Source organism: Phlebotomus papatasi, chromosome 2 (genome assembly GCF_024763615.1).
Source record: "Phlebotomus papatasi isolate M1 chromosome 2, Ppap_2.1, whole genome shotgun sequence".
Lineage (NCBI taxonomy): Eukaryota > Metazoa > Arthropoda > Insecta > Diptera > Psychodidae > Phlebotomus > Phlebotomus papatasi.
Window position 1 is genome coordinate 109,282,585 of NC_077223.1, and position 18,921 is coordinate 109,301,505.

Genomic DNA, 18,921 nt, shown 5'->3' on the forward strand with positions numbered 1-18,921 from the left:
TAGTTGTGAAATTTTCCGCCAGGGGAAGAAGTTGCGGTTTTTGTTAGAAGTGGCGCCATCAAGTGCAGAAATCGCGATTGCCAGTGGAAGAAGAAGAATACCGTGGAGGTGTTGAAAGTGTTAAGAAGTGCAGCGTGATAATACGCAGTTTTTCAAGTGTTTTTCACTAAAAGTAGCGGTTATTTTTGGTGGAGAGTGTTACAGAATACATCATGGATAAATCGCCAACAGGTGGGTGGAAAAATTCCTGCAGGAAATCCGGGAAATCTTGTAGTTTTAGGAGTTAGAGAGGTTTCTTGTTACCTGGTTTGATTTTTATCAAAATGCTCATTTTCTGATAATATTTTCCACAAAATCCCGATAATCCGCAATTGAGGGGCTCGTGGTGAGGTCTTTAGGTAGTTTGTTGGGCAAATAATGGGCTAGAAGTCGGGAAAATCGCAGATTTGCGAGAGATTGTTGGGAGGAGTTCAGAGTTCAAAAATGTCACCAATTGTTTTTCCTGGGAAGAAAAACCTCCATAAATTATCTCCCAGCAATCGTCGGAGGTTGCAAATGATGCTAATTGCATGTGTATCTTACATCACGAGATATCCAACTGCAAATGGGCCAGAATGTGGGCAGAGTGAGGAGAAATGGGAAAAGTTCCCGGATCGATGAGTCACGGAAGATTTTTTGGGAAGACTTCTCGGGTTCTTGTGCTCTTCCCAGCGGCTTTTGGAGCCACAAATTGGTATTTGTGGAGTCACACGCATACACACGCAGCCGGACGTGGAGACTAGCCACGTTCCAAAGGCTGATTCAGGTGAAAAAGAAGACCAAGAGCACTCGAGAGAGCGAGAGAAACATTGATGTGGCTTCCATGGGCCAAAGAAAAGTCCACAATGTCTCTGAAATTGATCTGAGAAGCTCTCAGGAAGACCAAAGAACCGCCCAAGACCAAGTTTAGAAATCAAAGTGTGAAATAATTTTTGTGAGAAGACAAGAAAAAGTCCCGTTAGGGCACTGAAGAATCCAAGGATTCCACCATCTCCATGCAATTTAGCAGATTCCGCTGGAATGCAGCAAAAGAATGTTCCTTTGTTGCAGATAAAACAAAGAAGAAACATCATAATTTTGGACAGAAATAGCCCTGTTGATAACTTTGAAATGTTCTCGTGTTGATAAATTATGTAAATAGTTTTCTTTGGTATCAGAGGGGTATCAGTGACGAATTGTGAGTCAGGAGCTTCAAAGGTCGGGAAACCACAGAAAGAGCAATCATTTAATCGCGCCATTGAGTTTTTGGAGGGAACTTTTCATTATCAAGGCGCTCATTGTGCTTATCAAATTTTGGGGTGATTTAATAACTTTGTTCTCGTTTGGGAATTGGAGACTGTTGGCGGGATGTTGCATAATAAACAAGCTTCAATTGCAAATGCAAACACACTTCAAAGTAACATATTTTGAATAATCTAAGCATCTTCTAGCGAGAATTAAACAAAGCTTTCGTATTTGGAAACGATTTAGGGCTGTGCAACTTTAGCAATAGGCTTTTAACTCTTTCGTCTCTTTTGGGACACTGGGTACCCATGGAAACAACAATTTGTTTTTTAGGAAGTTTTTCCTATTCTTCCTGATTTTGGTGAATTCTGATTGTCCAGAAGTGTCTTTTAGGCTTTTGAGAAAGCTTAATGTGTCTGCAATAACATCGTGTTGAGAGAAATGTGTTTTAAAGTGTTTTTGTGTAAAATATTATGAGTAATCTGTTGGCAAGCAGGAGCTGGGTGTCTTTTTTTTAGCACTTCCTGGACATCCCACAAGATACTGGTCAATAATTCTTCTTGTTTTAGTGATCAACATTGTAAAGGAGTTATTTGACACGCAAAAATAATTCACAAAATTGATATTATTGGCTTTTGGAAAATTGAAGTTTGTCTCCTTTTCGTTCTTTTGGGGACGAGAGTTCCCATGAGTTTTCCAATTTCCCAGAGGCGGAGAAAATTCTTTCTCTACAAAAGTAATATATTTGACCACTAAGACTTACAATAAAGTGAGTTTTACTGAAATTCGTTCGCTGGATATGTTGTGGTCCGGAAAGAGTTAAGCTTTGAAGCATCTTGCAATCAAAAAAAGGTTTCAGCTGTCTACACATTATCAAAAAATTCTGTAAAAAATGACATTAAAAAAAGTTCTTTAAAAAAATCGCCTCCAGACTAGTGAAATTTTTTTTAAAAAAACTGGATTTTTTACAGAAATTTGTATAGTGTGTAGGCGATTTTGTAAAAAAACGACCCATTTTTTTAAAAAATCAAGGTTTTTTCTTTAAAAAAATTCTTTTAAAAAAATGCCTCTACACACTGGGACAATTTTTTACAAAACAGTTTTTTAAAGAATTTTTTAAAAAATCACAGCAACTCGAGACATTTTTCATGAAAATTTGTCATTTGAGTGGTGGAAAAAGTGTGAAAAGTGTTTGTTGGAATTCCCTGGGATAGTTGTTAGTGAATGTTCGTGGAAAATTTTCCAAAATTGCGAAAGTGCAGTGTTTTTCTACAGAAGTTGTTCCAGGTGGAATCAAAGCCAGCTTTGGAGGAACATTTTCGCTGATTTTTCTTTTGACGTTGCCGAAAGTTGTGATGTCTGTGTATTCTTGAAGATTGTTATGGTACAGTAACCTCGTGCACCAAATTAAAACATGAATGGAAAGAAGGAAATTGAAAAATTTTGGAACATGAACCTGGTAAATCAATCAAGACAATAGACCTATTCAGAGCCACTGAGGAGATCCTAGTACATACAAGAGTCATCCGTAGTTACCACAGCCCATCATTTGAAGCCCCAGAACCACCTCCCATCATTCCTCCTTTTCAACCACGATGGAAATGTTCCCATCCGGAAGCACAAGGATGAGATGGCTACAAACTTTTGCTTCCTCCATGGGACTCCTGCTTAGATAGAGGGCCTTCTCCCTCTATCCTCCTGGATAGAGGGAGAAGGCTTTAATGTACACCGGATAACCAATAAAAGATTTCGGATTGGAAACCAAGATATGAGAATTTATTTTTCATAAAATTTATCATAATTATCACCAGTGTCCGGAATCAAATCAGTGTCATCCAGTATCCGGAATCAAATTTGTAGAGTTGCACTGGATCAATTTTTGCAGGAACTTTGGTGAAGCACTTTCTAATTATTCCTCAAAGTCCTTCCCCTCATCCACTATCATGCTCTTCCAATTGTAGTCCTGAATTTTTTGCAGGAACAGCTTTGCAATAAAATCAGCGAGTTTTTTTTTAGCATATTCATAGTACTTACGTCAATGTTCTTGGTTACAAATACTCCTGTTCATCCAAACGTATCCATAAGTTTTCCTGAAGTCCTGAAGCTTTTCCAGAAAGAGCTGCTGATCAATGGAATCTAGGATCTTTTGAGCTGCACACCTTCTTCTCCACTCTACCCATTGTTCCTGGTAACAAATTTGTCCTTCCGAGTAATTTCTGCGGTTCTTCTGATGAGCATGTCTTGGTTTCCAGATTATCACAAAGAAAAACAATTTCTGTACATAAATAACTGCGATAGTCACACAAAATTTTTAGGGAAAAACAACATTTTGAGGTTATGTTCACACACTCCGGAATATTGATTCCACTGGGAACAACTTCTGTAGAAAAACACTGCACTTTTGCAATTTTGGAAAATTTTCCACGAACATTCACTAACAACTATCCCAGGGAATTCCAACAAACACTTTTCACACTTTTTCCACCACTCAAATGACAAATTTTCATGAAAAATAATCCCAAGCGAAATGCTGAGAGTAATCTGTCAGAAATTTTTTACAAAAATTAAGTCTAGTGTGGAGGCATTTTTTTTTTAAAAAAATTTTTAAAAAACAGTTTTTTTTAAAAATTTTTTAAAGAATTTTTTTAAAAAATGCTCATAATGTGTAGACGGAGAGGATCATATAATTATCCTGATGAAACTGTAACTTTTCTTATTGAATTCCAATGGTGTAAGCCATAAATCCATAAGGGGTGTGCATAAATCCATTGACCATTGCCGTAGGGGAAAGTATTCTCCCTTCGAACGTTCATACCTTCAAATAATGTGAATTTTCTTTGAACAGACATACACATAATTATTACATAATTATTAATAATTGATAATAAGCTATAACTAATATTTAAGAAATACGTAACTCTTTTAGGAAAAGTAAAAGAAAATTCACATTATTCGAAGGTATGAACGTTCGAAGGGAGAATACTTTTCCGTACAAGTTTCATTTGACGTTTGTTCGGTTCCAAACGGTTCTTGCGGTAAGTAAATGATCCTAGTTAGGATTCTTTTACACAAATGGAGCTGCACTGTACACTGCGCCCTTCAATATTCAAGTGGCAGCTGTCAAATACAAAGTCAAATACATATTCCCCTTTTCGCATTTGGTTTAATCTGTCATTTTCGGTCCCATTACTCGAATATCCCAAATTTATAGATATTATTTAAACAGACGATTAAATCGAACATAAAAGCATTAATCTGGCCGGGATCGTGCCGATAACGGCAGAATTTCTTTCGTATCTGTTTTTAATTCAGAGGAATACATAGCGAAGTACATTACATGACTTTTTAATGTCAAGACTTATGGTCTTAATTAAAGTCAAAGCTTAGAAAACTTATCTTTATGGGTATTTCAGGTTTAATTGTTAACTCTATAATAATTTGGGAATATTTATGATTTATTAGGAGGGTAAAGTGGGGCAATTTGGAACTTTAAATGTGGAGTTATATTCATACTAGGAGTAAGAAAAGACGGCTAGAGAGGTGTATAGCAAAATCTCAAATGGAACGCAAGAAACGTGTGTTAGAAAAGGTGCAATCTAATAGAGTACAGTACACTCTCTCAAATTTGGGCATATTATTAAAACTTCTTAATAATGCAAAAAACTAACAAGGAAAGTCCTCCAACTCGAAATCGAGTTGGTTAATGAAACTTGGTATATCCCCTAATATGGACCCAAGGAATTTAATGGTGACAGTCCTATATTTCAGAGATTTTTTGTTCACCTTGTGCAAGATCGAAAAGATCAAAAATACGTTTTTCGTGTGAAGACACTAAATGGATACGGCTAAAGCGTAGATTTTCGAAAATTATTCGAACATTGAGATTTTCAAAAAAGATGTTACACGCCGGAAAGTAGGCAAAAAAAATCGGATATAAAACTCATTGGATAATTTTTATTTCGAAAACTACTTTTCGAAATAGAATATATACTAATTTAAATAGACCTAAATTTTATGCTTCAAAAATTTATATGCTTCATTGTCGAAATTAATTAATTTATTTTGAGTTTAATAACAATTAGATATTTTTAATTAAAAATTCTTGGACTTTTTTTCTATACTCAAAATCAAACTGTACTTCTAACAATCAGTACCTTCAATTTCGATCGTTTCGATCTTTTCAATTGCACGTCTTTTATTGAAGAAACAAACGAAACAACAAAAAGGTAAGAGAAAAGAAAATCAACAGAAGAGTTGGCACCATTGGCGAATTGTTGAACAAGAGAAGTGTTGTGCGGGAAAGAGTGGACGTGTTGGCAAAGAAAGAAAGAGAAGGAGAGCCAAAGAGAGCGCAATTTGCTCTTGAGGAGGGAATTATGAAGAAGAAAAAAAAAGCAAAGAAAATTTTAGAAACCTGTTACGTTTCTCATTGTGCTCGTGAATGTCTTGAAGTGAGAAAGAGAAAAGTGCTAAAAGTGGTTGAAAGAAGTTGATTAAGTTCTGAGGGATTTGTGGAATTGAGATCAGGGAGGGATACTCAGGGAGGCTGTGAGGGAGTTTTCTTTGGGAGGTGGAAGAGGATGTGGCGAGGCAAGAGAGGCTGTGAAAGTTGGAAGTGAAAGAAGAGAGTGCATGTGAGAAAATGGGTGAAGATGATCCGCCCAGTTTGGAGTACATTGAAGATCCCTATTTTCCGAGATTGGAAAATGGGGCTACGCCATCGCTGGATGAGGTGACAGAATTTGATCATCGGAGTCTCTTTGGGGAGGACGAGGGCAGTGGTGGATGTGAATGGTCACGAGAAACTGAACTCTATCTGAGATCACTGACCCTCGATCAATTGCTCGGAGTGCCCGATGATGAACTGCAAACAGTTGAAGCGGAATTTATTCCGGCCACGACGTCCGGAAATTCTGGAGGAGGACGATTGTCCAGGGCCAGGAGGATACGGTTGCTGACGAAGAAGAAACTGAGAGATGTGAAAGTGACATTCATTGACTTCTCAAAGCCATATCTCGCTCGTATTTCCAGCAATGACAACTACAAGAAATTCCTTCACTTTGGAGACGTTGGTACAAAATCTCGTTGGACAAACATTGTCCTGCAAATGTTCTCTTCCAAAGGGTCCTTTTGTTCTCGAAATCACTCAAAAGACCTTAGTGGGATTTGTTTCAATTGTTTTTTGGGTTCCAGAAGTTCCTACTACATTTATCTTTCACACTTTAGAGCCGAGTGTTAAGCCAAAAAAAAATAATTAGATTAATTTTGCTAAATAGGGGAAGGTTTCAGGCTTCGCACACACTCTGGCTTTGAACTTTTCATATTTTTTTCCATATTCCTTCAATGAATCTAACTTTACTTTTTCAGGAAATGTGTGACTTAAAACTAGTTAATGTGAAAAAAACAATATAGTATTCGAAGCCAGAATGTGTGCGAAACCTGAAAACATAGAAAAATTAAAGAATGAAAATGAAACAGATCATTGTTCGTGGGGAACAATAGAGGACCTAAATTTAGCAAATTCTAGTAAAGTATTCAACTAAATTTTAATGCTTTTGTTAATTTTTTTATACTGAAAGTTAGTACTATTACTAACTTTTATGAAAAATTTTGAGATTTTGAAAAATAATAGCTTTGAACTCCTCAGGGAAAAACAAGGCTATTTTAATAGAAAAATACATACAGTATAGATTCTTTTGATTCTGAGCAACCCAATTGGGACTTAAAATAATAATAATAAAAGGGAAGCTTGTCAGCACATTAATGCGTCAAACAAAATACAGTAGAGTTCCTCAAATTTGAACATTTGGGGGGTATAGATGACATTTCTCACTCCTTAAATTTGAACAATGTTTTCAAAAACGTAACGGAATTCATGTGAAATGCATTTTCCATAAATTAAGATAAATAACTTTAGAGAATCAATGTCATTTATTATGAAATAAATGGAATTTGTTGAGGAACTTAATATAAAACGAAATTATTGAAGAAACACCAGAGAAAAATAGTTCTAATTCAGACTCCACGCAAAACTTTCTTCACATAACCTCAAATTTTACATTTTGAACTCAACCGTCGTTCAAATTTGAGGAGTTCAAAATTGAGGAACTCGACTGTCTTGGATAGCTTTGACTAATCATTGCTGCGATTGCAAGTACAGTAGAGTCTCGCTATAGTCCATATTTGGTTCCAGATTTGACACTTGGGTCGCACTATAGTCCATGTCATTTTTTAAAATTATCAATGACTTTTAGTATTGAAATTGCTCGACGGCTTCCACTTTCTTTGCCATTGTCCTCGCTCTCTTCATTATGGATCACAATTATCACAACTCAATAAACATTGTCAAAAATATTAAAATAATTAAGATAACATTGCATGTCGCGTACTAAAAAACATAACCCAACTTAAAATACTGGTAACCCTGGTAACACTAATCCCGCTCATTCACGGTGCCATGATAAAAATTTTTGCGCCAAAAAGGCATAACAGAAATAAAAACTCATATAGAAAGACATTGTCTTCTTGATATCTTTGTTGAAAGACGGATAGATGTTCACTACACACCCTTTTCTTTTAATCTTGCAGAAATACAATAAGAAATTAAATGCAAACATCACTTCAAATGGAAAGTTCTTAAATCGCGCGCAATTCAACTGTGAGAGAGAGATAGAGACACAATTAATTCAATTGACAAACGTCTGGCGGCGCTGCGGTTGCAAAAAATCTCTGAAATGCGACAAAATATTTTCTTCTCTATTTTATCCTTATTAGCAGGTCGTGTCCCTTCTTGTAATATGTATTTTTGCATTCCTTATTAACCAAAAATAGTGTTGTACAAAAGGGTTTTTCTCAAACTTATCCTGAATTTTGGGACAGCTCAAAAGAATATGAGTCTTCCAGCTCAAAATTTCATCCCAATGTTTTTTGTTGTAATATCGACAATTATTCACAATTAACCCAAATAACTGTATTCAACTATATTATTAAAAGGATTTTCTTGTGAAAATGACTTATCTTTAAGGAATTAAACAATTTTCACATTAAAAAACCTCTCATTTTCTCTGCGTGAATTTTCGCGGCATTTCGAAGAATCCCAACTGGCACCACCAAATTCTTTTCGGCTTTTCTTTTAGCTCAGGCCTGCCCTAGAGCTTATTATTTACAAAATATTACTGTTTTTTTATTACTGCAACTCAATGTTTCAGACAGGTTTCATGTTTTCAATTCTCCTCATTTCGTGATTTCAATATAAACAGCCATCGATTTTATGTCAATTTTGGAATGATATTCGCCTTGATTGAAATGCTATTGTGTTCGGGGATTATTTGCCCATGGGAAGAGGTTCCATGAGCAATTTCGAGAACATTAAAAGAAGGGCCCGATGTGGTGGATTTCTTTTTTACACAGAGGACTATGGTTTTGCAGAGAATTCGGCGAAGCTGTCCGACGCATCTCCCGGATCTGTGGGATCTGCCGTTGATGTGGTGGACGAACTGGCGGGACTGTCGATAGAGGAGCAGGAGCGCCAGAAGGCCGAATGGAGCCAGGAACTGTCCCGCGTTGAGGAGGAGATCACAACTCTGCGCACGGTTCTGGCTTCCAAAGTTCGCCATTCCAGCGAGATGAAAAGGAAGCTGGGCATCACGGTGTGGAAGGAGATCACTGATGACTTGAACCAGGGCGTCAAAAATGTCAAGGAGAGCAACGTGTAAGTGCTTTTGAATCCCTTTCATGGTTCATTAAAAGGTTTTTGCACCAATTTTTCCTAAAACGTTGATGGTTTATTCAGTTTTGCGTTCCCAATTTTTATAGGTTATATCAAACATAACCTTACATTTTAAAAGTACCTTAACCTCAAAAATATTTTATTATTTCTCGTTTTTGGCACTTTTAAACCTGAATTAAAATGTTTAAAACAACAATTTCTATTTTTATGTTTTGGATATTGAATTGGCAATCACAATTTGTCCTAATTGCTTTCTCAATATCTTCTTTATGGCAGTTCTATTCTGATTAATTTTCAAGGCAATAAAATAAATGATTAATTTGCAATATATCATTTTATCGCTCTGTTGGCGCATTTATTTAATTTTTCTCCTTTATTGCCGTCTCCGCGATAACATTCTGAAAAAAAAAATACAAAACACGTTGCAAATTGTTTGGAAACAAAAGTAAATAAACTATCAATGTGCAATAGTTTAGAAAAAATAGCACACAATAGAAAAAAATAATTTAGAACCCTTGCATTTGTTAGTTGGTATTTGGAATTCCATTAGGTGATGGTCTCTTTTTTTTTTAATAATTTCCCATATATTTTTTCTTTTTTTTTTAATAGTTTCATAGATCATTTCATTTGAGAAATTTTCTTTCACAATATAGCTTACCTGTTATTTTTCTTCTTAATATCTTTTTGTTCTCTGTTTGCGCTTCGTCTTCTGCTCTTTTGTTCATTACTCTTAAAAAACAAAAATGAAAAATCTTTGGGCAAAATATTGGGTCTGGGTGCTAAACAGATATCAGACGGTCGAGACAAAAGTTGGCAGTCTCACAAAAGCTGTCCAGGATGCCCCAATGTAAGTAATTTTATTTATTTTTGGTGTCTTTTAGATTTAAAAAGCATTTTCCGGCATTTTGTGCACGTTCCTTTTTCAATTTAGATGAAAAAAAGTGATCTTTGGAGACTTTTTCTTACTGATTGGAGACTTTTGTGTTTCAGCTACCAGAAGACAGAAAACGTCTTCAAATCAACAGCCGAGAAGACATCTTCACTTTTTGGGGGTCTCTCATCGAAAATCAGTCAAATGAAGAATTCAGAGTCCTTCAAGTCCTTCGAAGAACGAGTTGGATCTGCCTACGAGAATGTCAAGGTATTTTTGGAGACTTTTTTTCTATCTGTCAAAACTTTTACTAAAAATTCTATCAAATGGATTTTTTATTATTAAAAAAAATCTAAATTAAAAAAAAAATAGCAAAATTAACTAAATAATGAAAGTGTGGTATAGAAATTATATAAATATAATAATTTAGTACTGTATTTATCGTGAAAACAATGATGTTTCCATTTGGAGTAGCGAGAAATTTCCATTTGGAGCAGGTTTTTAATTAGATTAATATTATTTTTATTATTAAAAAAAGCCATAAAACTTTTAAAGACTTTTCTACTTACGAATATTTATTTCAAAATGACTACAATATTTTTATTGATAAATTTGAAAATTATCGCCCATGATTGTAGGGTAAATGTCCTAATTCAAAACTATTTCAAGGCACTTTAATTTTGACAGAAGATTCAACACATTAAGTTCATATTTTTTCTGAAGAGAATTACATTAATTTGCTCCTTGACTATTCTAGAATGTTACTGTGTAGTGAAAATTCTTTAAATATAATTTGGAAACTTCTTAAATACAAGAAAAATACGTGAGTGTAAAATGCTTCAATTGGAAACATATTAATCCAAATGGAGACAAGGAAAAGTGTATAATTGGAGACAAACATTGTAAGTGAAACCGCGACGAAAGGCTTCCAAAACCTTGTTGAGTTGCTCTTGAGCGCAGGATTTGTTTTTATTCCTGGTCTTTTCTTCTTTCCCATCTAAAACAATAAGAAAATCTCTCCAAAAAAATCATAGGGTAATGGCTCATAATTTTGGACAGTCTGCTTATAAGCATCGAAGTTCCAAGTTTGAAGTGCGATATTTTCAATACTAATTGACTTTTTTTGTTACTCTCTTTTCAGAAGGTTTGTTTAGAAACTTGGCTAGCTATCGTCTTATTTTTACTAAAATTAGTTTTAATACGTTTAAAAATGAATTGATATGTAGAGGTGAATTTGACTCTTATTTTGGACAACTTGGTTATTAATTTGAACAACTTGGCTGTAAATTTGGACAGCTAATCCGCCTCAATAGGATGCCCATTGTTCTTCATTTGATGAACCAATCTTACCAAGTCCTCTTCCTGTTCATGTAAGGGAAACGTAGAATGTCACAAGAACCCCGGAAACTTTCCATATCATTCATTAAAGTGAGTTGACTTCGATACTCCAAGTACGTGCAGATTCGCTCATTCCCTGACCTTTCCGGGAGCCTTTCAAGGCATTTCTCGCTACATCTCTTTCGTAGAGATGATGCTCCTTTGTTTCTCCAGGCATTTGTCCAACCTAGTCATCACAAAAGCTAAAACTTCACGAAATTTCGTGAGAAAAACACCTGTCCAAAATAAGAGCCATCACCTCACTGGTAAATGTCTTAAAACATTTCCCATTTTTCACACGAAAAATCTAATTCACAAGGCAAATCAACACAATTTTCAATGAATATTCAATAATATCATTCAAAAAAAGCGAAGAAACATTGTTAGTACTTCACCACAGCTAAATAAGAACTGAAGTAAACACAAAGTTCTGCCATATTTCTCGTAAGCAATTGCTCACACTGAATTTTCAACAAAGCAATTTCAATTCAAATCATATTCAAAATTTAACGTATTTTGTGTTAAAATCTTCCAAAAAGAACAAATATTATTATAGAATTCATTATTCATCAAATATTGGAATAAAAATCCATCATTTTAATCAATTTATTTTTAGTGTCCAATTTTATCCTCAAAGTGTCCAAAATAAGAAACTGGACAAAATTATGAGCCTTTCCCCTAAATGTTAAACAAAACGAATAAACAGTCACCTCATTGTGGTTTTCATTGGAAAACATGGTCGATCGATGAAAAAGTCGATGGTGAAAAAGGTACACTTTTAATTTTTCTTGGAAATTAAGAAATTAAAATTTGTGAATATTAACCCATTCCTTACCATGGTATTATACATCATACGCAAATTGAGTGATTTTTGATTATTTATTTCTGGGCAATTTTTATCCGATTTGCTGTCGGGAATGGATTTTTAGTAACGTTAGTTATTCAATTACTTGAGAAAAATAGTCCGACAGAGATGAAAATACATTTTGTTATTGTTTTCTTGCTTCGCGGAAGGTCATGCAAAATTTTGGCTCAAAATGGCGGACGGAAAATACGACATCTCGTCGAATTTGTTAAAATTGGCCTCTTTCCTCTTTCCTGATTTGAATTCTGGTTGCCAATGTGTTTTCTTGGATAGTTACTCTATCTAAATCAATAGAGTTTGTAATGAATTAATGCACAGAATTTAAATTCAGTGACCGTTAAGACGTGTGTTTGGCAGAGGCTCCCCGCGCTCCCATAATAGATAAAAAAAATTTCTTTTCAAAAAATTCATCTACTAATCTGTAGGAAACTAATCCCAAAATATGAACATTCTATCTCAAGTATTTCTGGTACATTGACTGAATGGGTTAATAGATTTTTGCTTTATTTGGAGCAAAATTAACTAAATATTGAAACTGTGGTATAGAAAGTATATAAATATTATAATTTAGTACTGTATTTATCATGAAAACAATGATGTTTCCATTTGGAGTAGCGAAAAAATTCCATTTGAAGCAGGTTTTGAATTAGCTTAATTTACCCTATATCTTTAATTGAACACAGGGCGGAGCATTCTCATACATTTTCCGTACAAAAGTATGGTATATTTTTCCTTAGGTGATTTTTTAGTTTTGGTATAAAACCAAATGCAATCATTTTAAAACTTTTACCAAATGAAAGAGTATCTAATGTTATGTTATTGTCACAAAATTTATAATGATTGCACGAGGATAACAGTTCCTAAAACCCATATGAAAAAGTCGTAAAATTCGAAATTTTTGGAATTTTTCTGACAAATTTTCTATTTGTAACACCAGTAAAATTTTAAATTCAATAAAAATTTATGATCTGTATATGTGGATACCATTTCGTGTTATATTTATTTTTGTGGGTTCTAAGGCTTAAAAATTATAAAGAATTTAAGAAAAATATACCATTTGTGAATTAAAATGCTCCATTCGTTAGTTAATCATCCTAAATTGAACACTGTTCCCATGAGTCACATTAAAGTCAAATAAACGTAAGATCTTCGTAAGTAAATTTACCCTTGATGTTTTTCTTTGGGAAATGAACGATAATATTACGAATACGCTGTTTCCAATATTAAGAACCCTTTTCGGAAAAATCTGTGCTGATTTAATGACGGACGAAATATTGTTATTTTTGTTCTATTTTGTTACTTGGGTATCAATTCATTTTTTTTTTGCATTATCCTTGCAGACAAAAGTGTCCAATAGCCGTTCCAATAGCGTCCATAGTTTTAGCGACTACCACGAGGATTCGAGAACTTCAACCGCCCCCCAATCGCCCACCATTCCGGAAGAGAAGCCTCTAAAGTAGACGGGGAGATACTTTTCAGCAGGCCCTACATCTATTTTCTTATGCAGAAACAAAGCGATTTAATCCCGACCAGGAAGACAGGAGAGAAGAGAGGAATTAAGAGAGAGAGTCCACTGTTGAACGTTGAAACTTTATTGAATTTCATTTTTTTTTAAATATATTTTTTTCTCTACACGATTCCTGCACACAGAGAGAATTATATAATGTCATAATTGTCTTTTAACAACAAAAATAATTGTGCCTAAATGGTGAATTTACATAAAGAAATATAACGTAAAAAAAATTGTGTGTGTGGCTGGGAGAAACTAAGAAAAAAAAAAGAATAAGCTGGGAGAAAAAAAAGCTCTATCTTACATTTCAATTATATACGGCAATTGCAGATTTATATGGCTAAAATAAATGTTTTAAATCAATTTACATATTCATTGCACGTCTCTCTCTCCACATTGATAAACCTTGAGATTCTGGCGATATTTTCTAAACTACTTTGAGACGATTTTTTTTGAACGAATTTACACATCGAAATTTTGCCTTTGGCTTTTCAATTGTCATGGGAATATCTCTCCTGGACAGATCTCCTGACGCATCCTCCCAGCTTTTGGGGTTGCTCTTACTTGTGTTGGTAGTTTTTGTGCATCTCCGGCTTGATGTCGTAGACGAGGTCCAGGAGCTCCTGGACGACGGCATCTTTGTTGGCCACCAGCATCCTGTTCATCTCCTCAATCTTCACCTTCGTGTCTCCGTCGATCTTGGCAGCTACGCCCTCCCTCGAGCCCATGTACTGTGAGGTCAGACGCGCAGAAGGAGGGACAAGATTCAAAGTGAGAGTGGCATTGAGAAAAGCAGATTACAGTGGTGGACACAAGAATTGGGACGGAATAATTTTTATCAAAAAATCCAACGTGAGTATTTGTTAAATTAATTTGAGATGAAAAGGAGATGAGTTTTTGAAAAGATTTTATAAAAATTATAAAATTTACATAAAAGCTTTTACACAGGCGTCTACACATTGGGAGCAATTTTCGTCAAAAACTGCGTTTCTGACAGAAATTTGACGTTTCCCCCTACAACGCTGCAGGGAATTTCCTTCAAAAAAGCAATTTTTGACAAAAATTGCTCCCAATGTGTAGAGGCCGGACAAATTTTCGTCAAAAATTGGATTTTTGACAAAATCTTGACGTTTTTACATAGCGCAGACGATTTTCGTTAAAAAATCAATTTTTGGGTGGAAACTACTCCCAATGTGTGGAGTGCTCCGAAGGCAGACAGAGTCTGTATCCTCCACTTTGTGAGAGAAGATTTTACGTGAGTTTCTCTCCGTTATATTTCGCCCATTTTTCCCACATGCCTACAATCAGGCGAGATTTTCGTGTGGAATTCACTCTCGCTAATTCAGCTCTTTTAAGATCGGGATACTTTTTAATTCGGGCATTGGTTACATTTGAAAAAAGTTTGTTGTAATTGTTCAAGTTTAAAGTTTATAAAATGATTTAAAGGCTGAGATATTGAGATATATTATTATTACACTGTGCGACACGTTGTGGGTGTCTTTGACGAGAGTGCAAAAATTTGTTAGAGGGTCATTTAGGGATCTCAAATCTGAAATCCGTTTGTCCGGGTCACGTCTGGATTTTTTTAAATATGCATTTTTAGTTTTTTTCTGTTTTCTAAAATTCAAAAATTTATATCTCCGGTCCTATTTATCCGTTGGTTGTCACATAAAGCTAAAATGACGCGTAATTTCATCCTCTATAACTCTTGTGAACATATCAAGAACCTATGATGAAAATAAAGTGTATTTTTTAAAGATTTTTTGAAAAAGTGCACCCAAAATTATGCGTTTTTCTGTGTTTTTTCTATCTTCTAATAATTCTCCCACTTAGAGAGAACATTTTATATGCCAAATACTATGCCTAAAAGTGAGTAAATTTAATATTCTTTCATATCTTTTTAGTTTGAATTTTCTATCTTAATTCGTTTATTCACAATAATTTATTGAAAATAAAATGCATTAAAATCTCTTATTATATATAATTATATGGTATCTTTGTCTAACCTACTGAAGAGCATTCTCTTTTGCACTCTCACTGACACATTCCATATAAAAGGAGCTGAAATGAAAGAAAGAGACTTATATAGAAATAGAGAGAGAAGAATAGTTGTTTGGCACTGATAACAACTATTCTTCTCTCTCTATTTCTATATATGTCTCTTCCTTTCACTGCACCTCTTTTTATATGAAATGTGTCAGTGAGAGTGCAAAAGAGAATGCTCTTCAGTAGGTTAGACAAAGATACCAAATAATTATATATAATAAGAGATTTTAATGTACTTTATTTTCAATAAATTATTGTGAATAAACAAATTAAGATAGAAAATTCAAATGAAAAAGATGTGAAAGAATATTAAATTCACACACTTTTAGGCATAGTAGTTGGCATATAAAATGTTCTATCTAAGTGGGATAATTATTTGAAAATGGAAAAAACACAGAAAAACGCACAATTTTGGGTGCACTTTTTCAAATAATTTTAAAAAAATATACTTTATTTTCATCGTAGGTTCTTGATATGTTCACAAGAGTTATAGAGAATGAAATTACGCGTCATTTTAGCTTTATGTGACTACCACCGGATAATTAGAACCGGAGATATAAATTTTTGAATTTTAGAAAACAGAAAAAAACTAAAAATGCATTTTTTCAAAAATCCAGACGTGACCCGGACAAACGGATTTCAGACTTGAGATCCTTAAATGACCCTCTAACAAGTTTTTGCACTCTCGTCAAAGACACCCACAAAAACCTAAATTTTGTCGCACAGTGTTATTATTATTTATTGTAATGTATCGGCAAAACGCCATATACATGTAAAAAAAAATCAGGTACATAATAGAGCTACAATTCTATTACAAATATCTATCTATACCTATCTAATTCATTGTTGAAAAATGGAAAAGTTACTTACAAAATTGTCTGAGAAATGAATAAAAAATAATGTAAACAACATAACAAAAGTTTACCAAGTGCTATGGGTATGGATGAATTTGCTATTTTGAGGAAGAATTCACAGAGTAAAAATTAAATTGTTAAATTAGTTTCTCTTATAAAAAGAAATTCTTTGAAAATTGATTCTTTTTGATAATAACTGATTATTTCATTAATTGCATTTAATCCCATGCGAAATAAATTGCGCAAAATATTCAAATTTCAAATTATTTCTCAGAAGTTCTAGTTTAATTTTTTTATTTAATTGCAAAATTTTACTGTAATTCAACATTTGATGTTCTCTAGGCTGTAAAAAATATGTTTTCAACATTTTATTAAATAATAGAGATTCAGAAATTGAAATAAAAATAAAGATAAAATTAAGATTTTAAATATTATTTTAATTACATTCACACTTTCAAAAATATTAATAAATGAATTAAAATGATAAATACGTCTCAACCTAACCAGAAACGTCATTTGGTATTTTTGTGTGTGCCAATTGAAAAAATTAGTGATTCTTCTAATTATTTCTGTGAATTTGAGTTTTTACTGTTTACAGAAATTAATTTAAAAATAGGTGTCATTTGTACACATGAATTCTGTTCATAATACGAGAAACACTATGGCGGTCCGGAGTACACGTGGGTTTATTGGTACCCTTTCCTTGTTAAACTTTTTTATTTTTGGTTAAAATTGTTAATCTCAAAACGAAATGTTTAGATTAGGGATCAAATAAAATTGCATGGTGTTGGATCTAAAGTGTGGAAAAGTGTATCTCAGTGCTATTCTGAGATAGCATAGTATGGAATCTGAGTAATAAGGAATGGAACCGTCGTTATACTCGATTTATTTCATTTTCTAAAAACACACCAACTGTTTACTCAAACGATTGTGAAACAATAATTATTGGTCAAAAATAGTAGAAATTTCGGTGTGTATATAGTAAAAGATGTGTAGTTACATTGAAGCTGTACCATCTTCGTCAACTGTCTAAAAATTTACAGATCAGTGTCAATTTTATGAAGTTTTGCGTCAATGTTGTCGAAAAACGAGTTTTTTTTACTCAATTTCTTTATTTCTTGTTCTTTTTCCTTTATCAGAGAACGTATTGAACCCAATAAATTTATTTAATTGAAGTGAATTGGTTTTTGTAAAATTTAGAATTATTTTTATTCTGAGATTTTCTCTTGCACATTGAAAAGATCGAAGTCTATTAATGCCATTCGCCTATCATCTTGTATGAATTACTCTTGAGTATAAATAATAATAAAAATTGCATAATAATGCATTTTCTTTCATGATAATCATAGGAGCATAAGTGAATTCAGTTTTATTCGACGAGGAACTCACAACTACACACACGAAAGCATGTCTGAATAATATACATGTGAATTCACCACTGCCTTCCATTGGATTCCAGTTGGAAAATGTCATTTTTAAGGAAAAGCAGTGAGAATTTGATTTTTCGTGAAATAAATATTCAGAAAGTGAGTCAGAAGGGTCAGCATTATTCCGATTTCTGAATATGAATCTCTATCATTCATAATTTTGTACGACACCCCAAACCTAATAAAAAAAAATCTCCTGAGGAGATTCTTGTGAGGTTTATGTAGTAAAATCTACAAGTTCTCTCTTTATCAGAAGAATTCTTATTCATTTATCGATTAAACCAACTAAATCTTAATTCCAATTAATTTTTACTAAATTTTGAGCACATTCTCAGGTTCAAAATTATCCTAACTTCGCAGAGAAAGGTTAGGGAAATGATTTCTTTGGTAGTTTTTTTTGGTTAGATTTTAGAAGAAATTTTTCAACACTCAAAACTTTGTTAAATATACGTAATTATCACAATCTGTCTCGGATTTTTTTTTAGAAAATAAAAAAAGAACTGTCCACATTCTTGTGGCATCCACTGTACTCGAAATTAAAGGGAACTTCGCATTTCTTCTGAATAACAATGTTTTCTTACCTTGGCCTCAAACTCCTTAAATTGGCGATCCCTCTCCTGCCTGTACTTCTCAATCTCATCCTGAGCCTCCTCCTTGGCCTTCCTCAGTCTCACAGCTTTCCCTGAAAGCCAGAAAACACGGAAAATCAGCTTTGAATCCTAACGAATCAACTCCCCCCAAAAAAATTACGTTTTCTCGCTTCAGCCACCTTCTCAGCTGCCCTCTTTTCTGCTGCCAGCAGCTGCTGGATTCCCTGGGTCTGACTTGCCATCCTTCCACCTCAATCACTGCTCTGACTCTGGCAAAAGTGGCTTAAATCTTGAGAAAACACGCTGCGAATGCTAATTTTTTTTGCCCCGATCGAAGTGGCAAAACACGATGACGTCACACTGTCCCAAAAAATAGTAATGGAAATTTC

General features: G+C 34.0%; 2 protein-coding genes across 5 annotated transcripts; one reads left to right on the top strand and one right to left on the bottom strand.

The window, feature by feature from the left end:
* The first annotated feature begins 71 nt into the window (after positions 1–71).
* Positions 72–13,978, top strand: LOC129800776 (tumor protein D52). 4 transcript variants are annotated; one of them, XM_055845403.1, is made up of 5 exons: positions 5,473–6,335; positions 8,692–8,974; positions 9,780–9,839; positions 9,983–10,133; positions 13,446–13,978. In XM_055845403.1, exons 1-5 carry the CDS (start codon positions 5,906–5,908, stop codon positions 13,563–13,565), a joined length of 1,044 nt encoding a protein of 347 aa, XP_055701378.1. In that variant the 5' UTR covers positions 5,473–5,905; the 3' UTR covers positions 13,566–13,978. The 4 variants fall into 4 exon arrangements, with proteins under 4 accessions (XP_055701382.1, XP_055701383.1, XP_055701378.1 ...); XM_055845407.1 differs by lacking the exons at positions 5,473–6,335; positions 9,780–9,839 and adding an exon at positions 72–231 and having other exon boundaries at positions 8,674–8,974; XM_055845408.1 differs by lacking the exons at positions 5,473–6,335; positions 9,780–9,839 and adding an exon at positions 72–231.
* LOC129800786 (V-type proton ATPase subunit G-like) lies at positions 13,677–18,909 on the bottom strand. Its single transcript, XM_055845425.1, has 3 exons — positions 18,693–18,909; positions 18,524–18,624; positions 13,677–14,346 (listed from the first exon to the last, which is right to left on the bottom strand). Exons 1-3 carry the CDS (start codon positions 18,772–18,774, stop codon positions 14,176–14,178), a joined length of 354 nt encoding a protein of 117 aa, XP_055701400.1. The 5' UTR covers positions 18,775–18,909; the 3' UTR covers positions 13,677–14,175.
* Positions 18,910–18,921: the final 12 nt, after the last annotated feature.